The sequence below is a fragment of the Carettochelys insculpta genome, chromosome 4 (assembly GCF_033958435.1).
Source record: "Carettochelys insculpta isolate YL-2023 chromosome 4, ASM3395843v1, whole genome shotgun sequence".
In the NCBI taxonomy this organism is placed as follows: domain Eukaryota; kingdom Metazoa; phylum Chordata; order Testudines; family Carettochelyidae; genus Carettochelys; species Carettochelys insculpta.
Window position 1 is genome coordinate 138,258,735 of NC_134140.1, and position 18,016 is coordinate 138,276,750.

The following is an 18,016-nucleotide window of genomic DNA, read 5'->3' on the forward strand; positions in this document are numbered from 1 at the left end:
AGCAGAATACTGTAACTGAAAAAACTGGATTCTGAGTTCACCAGAGAACTGAACAAAAGAGAAGCTGGACAGAGAGGGAAATAACTCTTTCGTCAATGCATGTTCTGAAAAGACAGGTAATGTTAGAGACAGAATGACTGGGCCCATTGCTTCAAAAAAGAATGGGTGTTCTTTTGTCACATTGGCTTCATCATGAAAGTCTTTGAGTGATACAAGAATTACTTCCTGCTCAGAATAATGGAACACCTGCTCTGGGCTTGTTTTAACAATCTCTAAGTTTTATTGCACATATAATCTTGCTTTCCACTCACTAGGATCCGAGAACTAGCAAGACCAAAGACACACAAAGCAGCTTGGGAGAATTATAGTAGGTAAGTGGAAAATACAAAGCTTAAGCTGTATGGACTTTGGGCCTCAATAGGCAACACTCAGGTGATAGAAGACAGCGCATGATGAGAATGTATTTCTCCTACCCTCGTGAGCTGTCTCTCTCTGACTTCCGGGAAAGACAAAGGAATGTGGCTTTTCATTTCCAGTGCTTCAGGGCCTAAGTTCATCCACAGCAGCTACGGTCAGACTCTAGGCTAAGGCAAGCCAGATCCCTGAGAATGTAGTGCCCACACCTTAATCTGGCAGTGGTCAGGCTAACCGTAGTCCTCAAGGTTTGCCTGCCACTTGAGTGACTGCACATTGTGCCTGTTCTTATCAGGCCTGGTCAGTTCTTGTTCACCTGCAGGTTTGGACAGTTGGGAGGAGAGCAAAGGGGAGGCTTGTCTCCCATCTCCTACGTGTCAGAGTACTGGGAGATGGGACAGGGCCTGTCCTGAGAGCGGCCCTGGCTGAAGATGGGGTGGGCCAGGTGGTCCCTCAGGCATGGCATTGAGAGGGCTGCTAATGTGCAGCAATGATGGCTGCAGCCAGTACCCTGCATGTTGCTCTTCCATTGTCTTGCAAGCTTGGGAGAACATCAGAGACTCAGTTCTAGACTTAGTTTAGTGATCATCTAACCAGGAGATTTTTTTCCCTCCTTTAACAGTAGGTTAGATTGGGGAAATCAAGAGACGATATGGCCCCTCTCCCGACGTGCTTTGACAGCTCGACCAACACCAAGAATTATGTCTCTGGCCAAACCTAAGAAAATGTTCGGTGATGACCTTCAGCGCAGGTTGGTTGTGTTCTGGAGAGCTCTTCCTCCTGCTGGGAAGCATTCACTAATGACGGAAACAGCTTGGGGTTCTTTAATAATAGTTAATACAAGTAAAGGCATGACAGCTGTACCAAGGTGCATCTGGAGCTCTGGGCAAAGAGCTGAAAGCAGAAGTTGCTGCACTCTCACGTGCTAGGAATCCTCCCAGAACAGGCTCCTCTGAGATCAGCTCAGCAGAGCTGCTACTGATGTAGGCACTTGTTCTGTTTTGCCATCCTAAGGTCTCTGCAGCTCTGGCCAAGTTCTGCAGTCTTCTGGATGAAAAGGAGTTGCAAATATACTTTTTTTTATTATTATTATTATTATTTATTGTTATTCATGACAAATGTCTCTAAGTAGAATGGTTTTTCAGTGTTCCCCACAAAGTGTTACCATCTAGTTCATCTTTGTTTGTGTTCTGGCCACTAAGGGCGTGTCTACACTTGCATTCCTCTTTCGAAAGAGGCATGCAAATGAGGCAAATCGAAAATGCAAATGAGGCATAAATTTGCAGAGTCAGCACCTCATTTGCATATTCTAATTTCGAAAGAGCTTCTTTTTCGAAAGAAGAAAGCCCGTGTAGACGCTGCTCGTTCAAAAGTAAATCCATCTTCGAAAGAATCCTTCTTCCCTTTATTTAATGGGAAGAAGGATTCTTTCGAAGATGGGGTTTACTTTTGAAAGAGCAGTGTCTGCACTGGCTTTCTTCTTTCGAAAGAAGCTCTTTTGAAATTAAATATTCAAATGAGGTGTCAAATATGCAAATTTATACCTCATTTGCATTTTCGGTTTGCCTCATTTGCATACTACCTCTTTCGAAAGAGGAATGCAAGTGTAGACACGCCCTAAATGTTGTTTCTAAGATTTTCAACACAGGACTCAAGATTCTAGATGCCTCCTAGTGCCAACTTGAGACACTTTAATGAGCCTAATTTTCTCAGGTGGCAGCACTCAGCACTTTCTGAAATTCAAGCCCCTCTTCTAAGGTGTCACCACTGGTTGAGCTCCCAAACATGGAGTCAGCAAATCACTAGTCACATCTGAAAACTCTTGTTCTTCAGAACAGAAAATCTTGGGCGCTTCATAGTTTAGTCACCGCTGAAATACAAAAGCTGGGAGCAGGCTGATTTCCAAAAGGGGATGGGCAAGGTGGAGTTGTGCTTCCATTTTAATACAGGCTTACTCCCCACACTGGCAGGCAATGCAGGAATTTGGTAGAAGGGTGGAGCAGCTGATGGGCTGCGAGAAGGGTGCAAGTCACCTCATGGGGAGCTGTTGGGGCTGGAGCAGAGTTTGGCATTAGAATTCTGGGTTTGACACGGGGCTCAGCCCAGTGCCAGTTCGATGTTGGTTTTCACCTGGCGTGTGGTCTTGGAGCCAAAGGTTGGGTGTTGCATAGCCTATGTCTGATGGTGGTTGTGTCCGTGACCCAGATGCAGACCCTCTGTCCTATGCAGCATTAGATGTGTGGTGCTATCCCCCACACCCAACCTCTCTCCCCTTCACTGTTCACCCATTTAGTCAACTTCCCATCCCACATACACTGCACTTCAAAGGCATAAAGACCCCGCAGCAGAGTCCCACTCCAGCGTTTTTTAGCTGGGGTGCAGGACCAGGTGGGAAGACTGCCTGGTCAGAGGTGCTGCGGTTGCAGTCTGCTCCCCTTACCTCCTCGCTGCCACTGTAACAGCACAAGGCTCTCTACGGTGCTTTGCTAAGTTGCGCAGGGCTGGGGATGTCTTTGAGCGCTCCATTTCCCTGGGTCTGCAGGCCCCAGAACAAGGGTTCCCTCTAATTGTTTCCAGCCATGGGCAGAATGAGTTTTGTGATGTGCACTCTGGCATATGGGGATGTGCGCCATCAGTAGACACTCGTGCTGCTGGCTGTGGGCACTCTGCTAATCAGCTGGGCAGCACCTTTGTCTCTCCTGGGCAGCTTCCCAAGGTCTCAGCTTACAGGGAACACTGCCTGGAACCCAAAAGGTTCAGCAAACCACAGCTGTGCCGTCTGAGGCCCCATGGCTGAGACCCTTGGGAGCAATGCCCCTTGGGTTCCCCTTGACCTTTGCCATCTCTCCTTCCTGACCCTGTGGTTCCATGCGGAAAAGGAGAGAACTAGCTCATGGCAGATGCATCCTTCAGTGAATCGACTACTTGTGTGAATTCCCCAGGTATTCTACAAACATCCCATTTCACATGCTGGCAAAGAGCTGAAAGGTACATGAATTAAGAGGGTTGAGTGCGGAGCATGGAGTTGGTAACAGACCAGCCGGCATGTGATGATATGGAAGAGGAGATGGGGCACCAAGTGAGGGCATGCAGATGAGAGGAGAGTGACATCCAAGGAATGTGCCTGTGAGGCAACAGATTGGTTCAACTCAACCGGCCCTCTGCCAACAGCTTGCAGGAAGGAAACAGGTCTTGACAAGTGTAATTACCAAGCAGAGTTACTTAGCTCCTCTTTTTAAAGAGGGATGATCACAAAAAGGTGCCTGTACAGTAGACCCCTGACTTACGCGGAGGTTTGTTGTGTTCCTGCACAACCCTGCATGAGTCAAATTTCATGTTATCTGGGGGAGCCGGCAAACTGACTAACACAGAAGCTCCAGACAGTTTTCTGTCTCCTGTGAGCAGTGCAGTGCTGGCAGCTGGGCTGCCAGCTCTCTGCTGCTTGCAGGAGACAGGAAACTGATCAGTGAAACTGCTCCTGTCAGGGGCAGCAGCCTGACTCTTGCCACACCTGACAGGAGCAGGGAGGCTGTTGCCCCTGACAGGAGTGGTTTTCCTGCTCCTGTCAGTGGTGGCAGCCGCTCCTGTCGATGACCGCAGACGAGAGTCAGGCTTTTGGCTACCGCCACTGACAGGAGCAGACAAACTGACCAGCGCTGCTGCACTGGTCAGGTTCCCAGCTCCCCTGAGTGGCGCGAAGCCTGGAGCCAGGTGCCAGCTCCCTGCCGCTCAGTCATGTTAACCCGAGATTCGCACAACTTGAGTGCATGCATCATGGGTCTACTGTATTTAACATGCCCATCTTGAGGGATAGCTGAGTGGCTATTACCACCCTTGGTTATACTGTAGCAGTGAATCTTTGGCTTCATTAACATGTGCCAATTCTGTTTGTAAGATAACCAATGGAAACTCCCTCCTCCTTGTTTTTCATAATTTGTAACTTGGTTGGAGAAATGCAAAGCCAAGGGACCAACTGGCTGCACAGACATGTAATTTAAAGTTGTTCCAGGGGGAGATGCCCAAGTTTGCAGTTCTCTGGTAGCGGTTTCAACAAAGTCCCAGAAGAATAAACAATTGCTTATCAGATGCTAATCACTAATTTCATTCACCAGTCCCTTCCCAAGGGTTCCCTACCCTCAGTGCTCTGTAGAACCCAGAAGGTGCCTGTAAGTCTCTCTTCGGCTACGTCTACACGTGCCCCAAACTTCGAAATGGCCATGCAAATGGCCATTTCGAAGTTTACTAATGAAGCGCTGAAATGCATATTCAGCGCTTCATCAGCATGCGGGCGGCAGCGGCGCTTCGAAATTGATGAGCCTTGCAGCCGCGCGGCGCGTCCAGACGGGGCTCCTTTTTGAAAGGACGCCACCTTCTTCGAAGTCCCCTTATTCCCATGAGCTCACGGGAATAAGGCGACTTCGAAGTAGGTGGCGTGCTTTCGAAAAGGAGCCCCGTCTGGATGTGCTGCGCGGCTGCAAGGCTCGTCAATTTCGAAGCGCCGCTGCCGCTCGCATGCTGATGAAGCGCTGAATATGCATTTCAGCGCTTCATTAGTAAACTTCAAAATGGCCATTTGCATGGCCATTTCGAAGTTTGGGGCACGTGTAGACACAGCCTTCATGTTCTGAAATCATTACTAGAGGGCGGAGCCTTTGGTAAGGAGACTGGGCCAAAGCTTTGCTAGTGTGTAGGGCAGGCTTCTAGCCCCTGTGGAGCCAGAGCACCCATGGGAATGGAAACAAACCAGTGCTGTGTCTCTGCATCTCATGCTGTTGGGTGTGATGCTCAGTCTCTAGAAGAAGGGCTGGATCTGTCTCAACAGCACAGCTATATTTGTTTCTTGCCATTGCCACTGGTTCATTGTCTTGTTCCTAGTAAGAGTTACTACAACCCACTGACTTACTTACACCAAACAAAACACCGGTGTGAAGTACATTGGGGATAGTCGGAGGGGTGAGAATTACAGGCTGATGAGGAGACACCATTGGAAAATGACTAGGGCAGTCTAGTCCCATCCCCACCACTGAGTGATACTTTCTGCCTTGGCCAAACACCACCTGCACAGTGGGGACAGTCATCCTGAGGCCACCACCTGTCCACGGGCTGTGAGGCTACATTAATTCTGGGCTTCTAAGACCCTAAGATGAAAGGAGCTATAACAGAGCAATATAATATTAAATGTTGTAAATGGAAGGGTTCTAATTTGCATGGTTCATAAACAAACAGAGATATTAAGGGATTTGTATGGTGAAGTAGTGTCTTAAAACTACCCGTAGAAAGAGCAGTGTGTTTTCACACCCACCCACCCATTGTGCTTAAAAAGTTCTCTGTACGTGCAAGCAAGCAGGTATGGCCAGATCTGGCAAGCCCATGGGCAAATACCCAGTTGTTTATTGAGTGTGCCTAGCATGAGTGCAGAAATGTGGATTTTTGGGAGTACAAGCTCTGTATATATATTTAAATTCTCCTGCTTTGGCCACACATGCCTATTGTCACCCGTTGTCATGAGGATTATGTGCTGGACTGACTCTCTTCATTACTTCTTTCATGGTGTTCCCAAAGGCACCTCTTCTTGTACAGCTGTGGACGGGTGTCAGAGATCTGGCAGCGCCCACCATTGCTGAATTTAGCTTTACCATCACCTCGAATATTGAAGTTGGCAGAACCCAAGAAATACCAAAGGGCCTACTTAAAACAAAGGTAAAAGACAACTCAGTTCTGATTGTACCACAGGTGTTTCAGGTCAGTTTTGAGCATAATTAGCATTCGAAAGCAGCATGTCTGGCTGGAACTGGAGCTAAGCCAACACTTCCAAGAAGGGTGCAGAGCAGAGGTGCTGGGACAGCTGTGCTCTGTGTGACACGTGCCGATGGTATGGACGCACCTCTTTCAGGCACCAGCTTGGTTTGAAGGAAGCTCAGCCCACACCCATGTGTGCAGTGCTCTCTTGTGTTACCTCGCTGTTCCCGGAAGGCGCACAGGAGTGGCTGGCAGAAAGGTGAACGGGAGGGTGGAACGTCTCTGTACTTGGGGGGCCCACACACTCCATGCTATGAAAATGATTGAGACCCATCCTAGAGAGCACATTGCTGGGTTAGGGACTCCATCAGAGGCAAGAGAGGTGGCTTACTTGGCGTAGACAAGAAGGGTGATAAATGTGAGATAAGGACACATTTGCCACACATACGTATTGGTCTGATGAAACCAACAAAACATAGGGCTACATTCGAAATGCAGCCCCGATTTAATGGGCGCTCCACGGAACTGGCTGCAGGGCCGACCTGTGTGTATGTGAGTGGCTCACAGAGGGTGTGGGGCTCCTGCTGAGGGTAACCTTAATGACCAGGTAACACCTTTGTACTGCAGACAAAGGAGGAGGTGGAGCCTGAGGGGTTTGAATTGGAACTGGGAGTTGGGAAGCAGTTAGTCTGGGCTGAGGGAGAGAGAGACAAAGGAGGGGGCAAGGCCCCGGCTCTGGGGGCCCCTCGGGGCCTCCTCTCCCCAACATGAATTGAACTGGCTGTCTCTGCCTGCTGCATTGACTCCTCTGTACAATGCTGTGTCCTGTCGGCTAATAAACCCGCTGTTCTCCTGCTAAGTAAGAGACTCTCCTGCCTGCGGACAGGGTGCAGAGGTTGGGGGACCCCAGAACCCCATCACACTGGTGTCAGGAGTGGGATGTTCTGCACCCCGAGGATGGAGCATCCAGCAGTAAGTGACCGGGGCCCCGGAAGAAGTGGGGCCTGCGAGACCCAGGTGTGCTGAAGGGCAGTGAGGTGCAGTTCCCCAAGGCGGAGGGGCCTGCGGCCGAACCCAAGCAACTGCGGTTGTGGTCCTCGAGAGGGGGTGTCACACCCGAGGAGGGGTTACTCCTGGGAATCTGTTGGAGTCGGTCCCAGAGGGCAGAGGGGCCTACGGCCTAACCCCGGGCAGCTTGTAACCTGCAAGGAGCCTGGCACACTGAAGGGATTCTTCCAGGAATCGTGGGGTGCAGAGGGCATCAGCCTGAGAGCCTGCAACCACACTGAGCAACTCCGCTGTAAAGTGGCAGCACCTGGAAACCGAATCGAGATTAAAGAAGCTGGACAAGGCAGCGTGGATGTGCAGTGGCAGAGCTGAGGGTTAAGGAAAATCCTGCAGTGGTGAGCCCGGATCGGGGCAGGGAACCCTGGACTGCCTGGAGCTCTGAACTGAGTGGCCTGCCGCAGCTCAAGGAGGGAAGGAGCGATTCCAACCCATCATCTACTAGTGGCCAAGACAGACCTGCGGAGAGTTTTCCAGGCCTGGGCCGAGGAAGGTGCCTGTGTGTCTGTGCAGGAAAGCAGCTGATCCACTGGGAATGGCAAGTTGTCTGTGAGAGAAGCTGCTTCACCTTCTGTGTGTGTGTGGAGACCAGCCGGGGGGCTGGGACAAAGGAGAAAGTGTCTCCCATTGTCTGTCTGTGTTGAACAGCAGCAGCAGCCTGGGGAGAGAGCAGAGCCTGCGTTTGGAAAAGGTGCCAATGAGGAAACTAGCCCATTGTCTGAGGAGGATTCCCCAGCCTGGGGTGGCTGGAGAAGGAACCACCAGGAAAGAGCATTCCAGGTGTGCCTAAACCCAGCCATGGGGGCTGGAACAGAGGGAATGGCTCTGGGATGGGCAGTGGTGTCCCTGCTAAGGACACTGGTCCTTGGTGCAAAAAAAGTGCTTCTGCTTCTGGGGAAGTGAATCCTTTGCCTGAGCCTGTGGGGGCTCAAGATGGAGCCAAGATCCCAGAGCTGGATCTGAGGGCAGCTGAAGCCCAGATGGGAAGTGGGCCTACCTCTGTGTCTCTCAGGGAGGATGATGCTTTAACTCGGTCTAATCCAGTTAGTATCATCAGGGAATCCCAGAAACCAAACGATTCTGGTACTTGTTCTTTGCCTGATGCTAAGGTGTTACTGGGAGGGGGTGAGAGGACTCTGTCCTACCAGAGTCATCCTCTCTCCAGGACACAAGAACAGATGGGCAATGGAGTTAAGCTGACTAATGAAAATAAAGGAGCTGGTAGCAGAAGGGAGGAAAGGGACCCTAACCTTCTGTCCGGTGGTACTGGCTGTCTGCCTGGAGGGGGATTACGTGGGAATCTGCCTGATGGGCCAAAAGTGACCCTGGGTGTAGGTGAACCCCAGGAGCTGGTTGTGGCTCAAGGGAGCAGTGCCCCTGTGGAACCAGACAGGGGTAAGTTGTTGTTTGGGGGAGCTCTTGAGGAAAAGAATTTCCCTGAAACTTTTCCTGACCCGTCTGTGGGGACTGCAGAAAATGGGAGTGAGGTGAAGGAGAGTGAACAGGAAAGGTGCTTGTCTGTAAGCACCAGAGCAGCCCTTTGCCTGGGGAGAAGTTTGTTTCAGCTCCTAATGGCCAGGACCTGCCTAAGTGTGAAACCACTGGCTGTGCTCTGCAAGGGTCCAAAGCAGGCAGGGTAAAAGTTTCTCAGAAATTGGAAGCTGGTGCAAGTAAAGTAAAAACTATCAGGGAATGTAAGCAGCCCTGTGAGAACCAAGTAAAACAGCTGCACAGCCAATCTCTGTAGGATGCAGGAGAGGTTCAGCAATTCCCCATCTCCAGATGCTAGAAACACTTATATTCTCACACTGAACTCCAATTCTGATTCCACGGGGAGGCAAAAGTTGGAGGTAAAAGGACAAAGGAGCTTTGGGCCTGGTGGGCCAGTAAGGGATAAACAGGGATTCCTTCATGTGGATTCTGCGTCTGGGACTCACAAAACAACACTCAAAAAGCAGTTTGGTTTGCAAATTTCCAGGCTGGCTGGGAGGGGGCCGTCTCCCTGAGATCATCAATGGCCCAGCTCTTGTTAGAAGGGAGGGCACAGTCAGAGAGATCAAATTTCCACCCCAGGGGGCAAGGGAGAAGATTAGAACTTGATGGTGCTAAAAAAGGCCTCAGCCATTTATCCCCAAAATACCAAATTCTCAAGGAGGTTGCACAAAGGTTGTGGTCTACCAAAGAGCAACGTAAAAGTACAGTTGCAATGGGTTTGTTCTGTTACTCACGCTGACTGCTGTAACCAAGGGGTGCTGCTACCAAAAGCTGTAAAATTGTACCATGTACTAAATGTTTGGAAAGAGCCATTTAACATGATAACATTAATGTAAAAGCATAAATTGTATGTTAAAAAACTCTGTAACTCTAAAATGTCACCATTGTTCCCTGTAACTAGTCTTGCAACCTCTCACATAAGGAGGAACATTCCAAATCTATTGTGTGGCGTGAAAGGGGAAACTGAGGCACACAACCATTCTGGTGGTCTGGCTAAATGCCAAGGGTGGAAGCATTTGTACCTTCTTTTACTGAACTGTAACTAAATTCCAAACATGTGCTGGAGCATCTGTATGGGCTCTGCCCACCCGACTTAAGAACGTGGCTGACGGACCGGGGCCAAAGCAGGGAAACTGACGAACCCAAGGGAACTAAAGGGACTTGCCCGGCTGCATCATATAAAAAGGGCCAAAACCAAGCTCCTAACTTAAAGCCTCCCCCAGCAGGACTATGATGTGGAGGTGGTGCACATCAAGGGGAGAACAAAGGGTACAGCCAATGCCCTGTCACAAAGGGAGGGCCCCGAACTTCCCCAGGTCACCAGCTGAGTGACCCCGCTCAGTTCGGTCTGGAAGGGGGGAGAGATGTGATGGAGTGGGGGATACCTGTGTGTATGTGAGTGGCTCACAGAGGGTGTGGGGCTCCTGCTGAGGGTAACCTTAATGACCAGGTAACACCTTTGTACTGCAGACAAAGGAGGAGGTGGAGCCTGAGGGGTTTGAATTGGAACTGGGAGTTGGGAAGCAGTTAGTCTGGGCTGAGGGAGAGAGAGACAAAGGAGGGGGCAAGGCCCCGGCTCTGGGGGCCCCTCGGGGCCTCCTCTCCCCAACATGAATTGAACTGGCTGTCTCTGCCTGCTGCACTGACTCCTCTGTACGATGCTGTGTCCTGTCGGCTAATAAACCCGCTGTTCTCCTGCTAAGTAAGAGACTCTCCTGCCTGCGGACAGGGTGCAGAGGTTGGGGAACCCCAGAACCCCATCACAGCCTGGGAGTGTGCCGGCATCCAGTTCTGTGGTCGCTGGGCTGGGCAGCAACATGTGCTTTCCACCTAACCCCATAGTCTTCTCCAGCACTGCCCCTGTGCCTGCAGATCAGCCCAGAGTCCACCTCAGGCAGGGCGGAACTCCTGCTCTGGAGTGACATTCCTCTCCTCCAATGGGGAGTGAATTGGGTACAGGGAGTCAAGCTATCCACCCATGAACTACTCAGGCTCTTGGACGAGCTCCCCTCTCTGCCCACCTCCCCAGCCCACAGTTTTGTCAGGGCTGGTGGGGCAGGTCCAGGCCATTCACACTGCGCCCAGGTGCTTGTGGTGTGGGGGCTCCACGCTCAGGCCTCACTTAGCTGGGTGAGAGCTCCCACGAGCACACACCTGCTCCAGACATTTTCATGCACTTGCTAAGTTACAGTGTCTGTAGCTCTGGTTTTATGTACACCAGGCGTTAAACAAAAACCGGTCTTACAGCTGGTTGTTACAGCATCACCATCACAACCCTTCTGGACAACCAACTATGCCAATGCTGCAACAGCATGGCTAGTTTAATTCAAGTAAAGAAATTGACTCCGGGAATGCCCTGAAGTTGTGTCCATGTTCCATGTTTGTGTTTGCTTCTAGGCCTCGCAGTTCTCCGGAGTGGCATGCGCCAGCAGCGGCGCTCACCTGTGAGGCTTCCCAGCGGGTTCTAGAGCTCGCATGTCCGAAATCAGTTCATCCAGACTTCCTGCCAGACAAAAAGGTGATGGTGATGTTCAGCAAACCTAGGAAAGGGGAACCGTTGCTCCTCCCTTTATCAGTCTTCAGCAACCAGTTAACCTTGGATGCTGCAGCCTAAATTTAGCCCTGGAAGATTTGCTATGGCCTCTGTGTGCTACCGAAATAGCTGGATGGTTCTGCCAGTTCCAGAGACAGGACACAAGTTTGATATGCTTTTTTAATTACTGGTTTAAGAAAGTTGTGCCAGACCTTTTAAAATGTCTTTGTCATGTAGTTCAGTGGTGACTTAAACGCTAATTCTATGGCCTATCTCTTGATCACTGTGGCTGGTTGATAAAGGTAATAGTGGTGATAGAATACGCATAGACCTCTGTAAGGCTTTTGGCTAGGTACCATACAATAGTCTGATTTAAAAAAACAAACTACAGGGATATAAAATTAACACAGCACATGTTAAATAGGTTAAAACTGGCCAGCTGATAGGTTTCACACTGCAACTAAATGAGGAATCGGCACCAAGTGGGTCTGTTTCTGGTGGGTCCTGCAGGGCTCAGTTCTAGGCCCTGTGCTGTTTAGCACTTTAATCAATGATCTGGAAGAACACAATGTTGTCACTGTTAAAGTTTACAGATGACACAAAAGTTAGGGAAGTGGTAAATAATGAAGAGGGCGGATCACTAATAAAGAATGAGCTGGAATGCTCGTCTTTTAAAGCTAGATGTAAATTTATACACCCAAGCACAGAGAATGGGGGAAGCACATCTTTGTAGGCAGGCTTGCTAACTTTACACTAGGTTTGCCTGGGGATGGAGACCTAAGCCCTGAGATAAGTGGGGAGGTGAGGTGCCAGGAGGAAACACAAGGAAGAGGGTTCTACAGGGAAGCCTCCTGATTCATACTGAGAAAGTAGGACAGTAGGCTATTTATCTTAGGTGCTTGTGCACAAACACAAGAAGCCTGGGAAACAATCAGGAAGAACTGGAAGTCCCGGCACAGTCAAGGAACTATGTTGTGATTGGAACAACAGAGACTTGGTGGGGTAGCTCATACGATTAGAGCACTGTCATGAATAGGTATAAGGTGTTCAGGAAGGACAGGCCTGGGAGAGAAGGTGGAGGAGTTACATCATACGGAAGAGAACAGTGTGATTGCTCTGCACTCCAGTATGACGTTGGAGAAAAGCCTGTTGAGAGTCTTTGCATTGAGATTAGAGGCGAGAGAAACAAGAGTGATGTGGTAGTGGGCTTCTGCTATAGACCACAGACCAGGAGGGTGATAGATGAGGCTTTCTTTGGACAACTAACAGACGTTTCCAGATCACAGGCCCTGGTTCTCAAGGGGACTTTGTTCACCCTGACTCAGGAGGACTGGTGGACTTGTTGAGCCCCTGGGCAAGGTGTGGGGAGAGGAGGCGGCTCACACTCATGGCACGAGCAGAGCCTCAGCAAAAAGGTCAGGACTGGGGCAACCAGCCCTTAGCAGCACCCAGAGCAAACCACGCTGGCCCCTCCACCCTGGAGCCAGCCATGAGAGTTGCCCAGAATGCGCTGCATGGCCCACTCCAGCAGTGATTTAAAGGACTGAAGGCTCCATCCATTGCCAGTCCTGCGGTAGTGGTGGTGGCCAGGAGCCCTGGGTCTTTGGAATCACCAGACCCTGGGGCAACTGCCCCCTTTGTTTTCCCCCATCAGTGGGCCTGCTTGGCATTGCTCTGCTGGCAGAGCGATAGAACAGAGCACAGACAATGTGGAAGTTTTGGGAGACAACTTCTGGTGCAAGTGCTGGAGGAACCAACCAGGGCCATGCTCAGCTGGGCCTGCCTGGCATTTTCCAGGAAGTCCCCTTCACACACATCGCCCCACACAGCAAACTCAGTTCTTGTCTGGCACATTGTTCAGTATAGTTACCTGATTATCCAAACCTCATGTCTCCTCTCCCCTTCCCCCAGCCCCATCACAAGAGGTTACATACCTCCTGCCCCACAATAATACATAAGCCTTGCATTTAGCATAATGGATCCAAGAGGTATTTTCAACTTAATTCAGTAAAGTCTTCCAAGGCTATTATAAGCCATTGCCACATCTGGCACTGTTACAACACAGGGAGGCACCTTCTTCTGCATTTTTCTCACATAGCTTGTTCTGTGAATTCTGTTTGGGTGTAGCTCCATGGTTTCATTTCCTTTTAATCAGCGAGTAAAACAGCAATAATAAACCTGTGAATACCACTAGTCACAAGAAGCTGAACTGTTCTAGTCAGTTGAACACTATTGCAAATGTCATTGTGTAGCTGTTCTCTGGATGTTTTGTGCAATAGGTGGACTGTTATTTCTTTGTCACAGTATTGCCTGTCAATGAGCTACAAAAATAACCGTACTCTAGGAAAGCAGCGAGTCCCTCTCCTTAGTGACCTCTGTGTAGCAGTCGGGCTGTACGGGAGGGTACACGAGGGATGCAGCTGCTTGCCTACTTCGTGCCAGCTGTGAATGCCAAGAACAGCACTTGGCTGAAGTGGCACGTCCCACCCTGTTTCCCAGATGCAGCGTGGCCAACCAAAGAAGATGAGTCCAATACTCATGTCCCCAAAAGACTCTGCAGTCCCCTGGCTGATCTTGCAAAACTCCACTTGCTGAATTGTCAAACAAGCTTCTTTAGGCTTCTTCCCATGCTGTGCCTCCCTGAAGTACCCACCAAGCTACCTTGCTGGCCTCCTGCGGAGCCACGAAGCATGCAGCAGATCTGACGGTGTCAGTGTGCTGAGCCCGTTGTCCGTCATGCTGAGCCGTGCCTGGCACTCCCCCAGCTGTCCCTGGTCTTAGACATAGCTTATAAACTCCCTGGCCTAGGGACTGGCTTTTTGTTCTGTGTTTGTGCAGCACCTGGCACCGTTTGGCCCTGCTCCTTGGGTGGGACTCCTTGGTGCTGCCACAGTGTACGTGTGTAAGTACACAGTGTACGTGTGTAAGTACACAGTGTACGTGTGTAAGTAGGCACTTGACTGTGTGAGTTCCTGTAGCGTGCCGGCCCAGCCTTGTGCTGGCAGCAGGCACAACAGGATTGAGCAAGACACCCACTAACCGCAGGAGCTGCCAAAGTACAAAGGCACTTGATCAGATTTATTGTCACTGAAGCTTGGTCCTAGCTCCTGCGCTCAATGGCACAGTTACACTGGCACATGTGCCCAGAACAGTGGCCACAGCTCCGTGAATGCCAGGAGGCTCTACCTTCCTGGGTGTCTAGTCAAGTCCAATCAGCCTCATTTCAAACAGGCGTGTGCCACAGCCTCCCCCTTTGCCCCCAGGACTGGCAGGGATGGTGCGGGGGTGAAAGCAGTGCTCGCCTCTAGCGAGGAGCAGGAGTCCTTCTGCAGCCTGCCTGGACAGAGGGGCGGAAGGGTTGGGTGCTGAGATGGAGGTGCAGGACAGGTGAGTAGGAGCTGGAGGAGGAGTGGTGAGTTTCCATGGCATGGGTTGGTGGGCTACTGGGCACTTGTGTGCGCATGTGCACACACACTCACACACACACACACACACACTGGATAGAATTCTCCTTTACCTTCTTCACTTACATTGCCTGTGTTGTTCTCCCCTGGCTGCTGTTTATCTGCCCCGGAGCACAGCAGTACGGACACGCTGCTGTAAACGCTATTTTGGAGCCTCCCTTGCCGCGCTTGCCGACCCCCAGATGCAGCAGCAGCAGCAGGATGACATCCGCAGCCACCTCCCAACAGATGCAGCTGGCTTGGTTTGTGGCGTACGGGTGGCATTTCCATGCCTCATTGATGTCGATGGGATTTGTGCTGCTCAGTCACATAGGCACTTTTGAAACTCCCACCCAGCGAGGAGATTTTTAAATGCCTTGTTCTTAGTGTTCCCGTGAAGCGTGGTGACTTGCAATCCAAGTCCGGCCTGGTAACTGGCATATGGCAGAGATCAAACGCAAGCTCAGGTGCCTGAAGCTAGGGCCCTACAACCTGGGTTAGGCACCGACAATAACAATGGCCTTATTTCCAAGCAGCTCCCAGCACTATCCCTGGGAACTGTGCATGGCCAGCTCCTCTGAAACTCAAACTCTGACTCGGGTGTAGGGTGAGAGACAGTCCATGCTTATATTAGCATCTAACAGGCCTGTGCATTGGTTTGTTTGCCCTCTGTAGGTTGAAACACAAGTGACAGACAAGGCAAGGAAGACTCTCACCCTGCCAAGAACACAGCATCTTGCCCAGCCGAAGATTAGGAAGAATACTTTGTGCTACGACTGGGGAAGCCCTGAATCCACCATCCGCCCAGTAAGGCAACAGTGCAGCAGCTCCCTGGTGTGGAGAGCCGTCCTCTCCACTGCCAGGGGCTGCCAAGCTCCCCATTCGCTGGCAAAACAGGCAACATTTATGCATTCAGTGTGTAGAAACAGCTTCGGCTTCAGAACCCGGTACCCCTCCCAGTCCAGAGAAAACCACTGGGCAGTGGTTCTGATGCTGTGCATAGGTTGGGCTGGATCCCAGGTGGGGCTGGCACAGGTATGAGCCCTCCGTCCAGCATGCCTGGCTTGTGGCACTCAGATCCTGTGAAGCTGTGCAAAGCATGACCACCACACAGATGGCTAGATGGCAGGTGGGTGGGTAGGTCAGAGACGGACAGGCTGGAGGAGAGGGCACTGCACGGTCCATGACTGCACAGACCCTCTTGTTCTCCTCCAGGCAGGAGGGCCCAGCCACTGCTTGGGAGGGGTCACTGCTGCAGCCTTTCTGTAGCCTGGGACCAGGCCTCTTTCTCCCACCTAGGCATGTGCCTGGTAGGTGCCCAGCTCCCAGGCCCGCCGTGGGCTTTGGGTGCGCTCCAGCACGAATGGAGCACAAGGTGCTGCAGTACAGATCATTGCGGGAAGAGGGAGATCTGGGGTTAAGAAGCAGATGGTGATAGAAGTGTTTGGTATGCGGTAGCCTGACAAGTCAGGGCCGTCTCCTCTCACTGGAGAGGGGCTGAGGGCAGGGTCTCAGCCAGCCAATGGTTGCTAGCTGCCTGAAGTCAGAGTGTGAGAGGGACCAGAACCAAGGGACGGGCTGGAGCTGAGGGAATTCCCTTCCTTCACACCCCCTGCCCCAGCTGTTTTGTTCCACTCTGGAGCTGACACACACCCCTTTCCTCTCCACCCTAACCTCCAGCGCGCTGGCCGCAGACTCGGCCCTCTTTTGCCCAAGCTCCTTAAGCCCCTTTGGTCTCATCCGTAGTGTTACCATTGTACCTCCTGCTGTCAGTCACAGTGAGAGACCTGTCAGTCTAAGCGCATGGGGAGGCAGGAGAAACTGAGGCACAGAGCAGGGCAGTGCCTTTGCCAAGGTCAGGAGCAGCTCCAGGAATAAATGAAGCAGGTCTTTGCTCCTGAAAGCTGATGCTCCAAAATCTCTCTTAGTCCATAAGGTGCCAGAGGACGTCTTGTTGTTTTCGAGGAATAGAACCTGTGTCTCCTGACTCCCAGTCCTAATCCCTGGACATTGCTGTTTCCCTTGTTTTTTCCTGTCTCCTTCCTGCCTCTGCAGCTCTTTCTGGAGTTATCTGTCATAGTTCTTTGGAGCCAGGGTTGCACTTCTCACATCACTGTACTCACCTGTGGCTCTGTCTCCAGCCGTGGCTGCTCTACTGAGCTCTTGTGGTGTGGCAGTGGAGTTGGCATGGGAGGGCAGCTAGGGGAGATGGGTCCTAGCTAGGCTGGGGAAGTGGACTAGGTTTGATGTAGTCACTGTAGCACAGAGCTGGGGGTGGGGCTCTCTGGCAGGTGTCAGGCATTTCCGCTTTACCACCTCTGTTCAGGGCAACTGTGAGAGGAGCTAGGGGTAGGATCAGTGCCAAATGGTGTTCTGCAACCCTAATGCATCCATCAGTATAACAGGGAGCCCTTTGCCCAGGCCAGAGTGCACCAGGGGCTGTTTCTCTGCAGGACTGGACATGAGGCTCATTCCTACTTAGCCTCTGAGAACATTGTGGGGGAAGCAGGTGCAGGGTTTAGCAATGGCTGTGTCAGCCCCTGGCTGTAGCATTGTCACTGGGTGGGTAACGCCATAGGCTGAGCACCTCCCAGCTGCTTTCCTAGGGTTGGATAACAGTGGTGGCCAAGCTGTATGTGCACAGGAGGCTTCAGCCTTTTCTCTTGGCTATGGAGTTTTGCTGTTGTCTCTAGGTTGCCACATCAGGCTGCATCAGGCTCAACCTTAAATCCCACTGGCTGCCCCCTTTGCTTCCAAACATTCAGCCCAGCACTTGGCTGGCCTGAGAGCCTGGCCAAGTGTGCCTTTGGTTTTAATGTGACACCTGTAGTTTCAGGACACAACTCAAGGGAAGCTCCTTCCGTGGTTCTCCTCATAGGTATCCCGTGCTGCCCAGCAAGTGGTAGCAAGCACTCGGACATTAGAGTTGGCTAAAGCAAAAGCGGTGTCTCCTGAGTATCTGCCTGCCCGTGATACCGAGTGGCTAGTGACCAAGGCAGCAAAACGTGCAGTAGCTACACCTAGGATGGAGGAGCTGTCCCAGCCATGCAAGAGGTATGTGCTCAGCACAGGGGGTTGCTAAAAGCAGACAGGCAAGCCTGCTCAGATTGGCAGCGAGTACTTTTCTTTTCACTGTCGCTGGGTCTTGCTGGCTGGTCTTATGGCCATTGCATGCAGAACAGGGAAACGTGTGAAGCAGAGTTTTTCCTTGTAGAAGGCAAACGGTTATGCTGTTGAACAGTTGCCATTGTACCCAGAGGAGTTAGCCTGTTAGTGCTGGAAGAAGCAATTTGGGAATGTTGATTGGATTGTATGTCGTTTGAAAAGT

General features: G+C 51.2%; 1 protein-coding gene across 1 annotated transcript in view; it reads left to right on the plus strand.

Annotated features, from left to right (window-relative positions):
* SPMAP2L (sperm microtubule associated protein 2 like) overlaps window positions 1-18,016 on the plus strand; it is a 42,925-nt gene that overhangs the window by 22,284 nt on the left and 2,625 nt on the right. Inside the window, exons 3-8 of the mRNA XM_074993982.1 lie at window positions 315-371; window positions 1,037-1,165; window positions 5,977-6,114; window positions 11,110-11,230; window positions 15,364-15,495; window positions 17,567-17,742. Of these exons, the coding sequence (XP_074850083.1) occupies window positions 315-371; window positions 1,037-1,165; window positions 5,977-6,114; window positions 11,110-11,230; window positions 15,364-15,495; window positions 17,567-17,742 (753 nt within the window). The remainder of the gene's footprint in view (window positions 1-314; window positions 372-1,036; window positions 1,166-5,976; window positions 6,115-11,109; window positions 11,231-15,363; window positions 15,496-17,566; window positions 17,743-18,016) is intronic.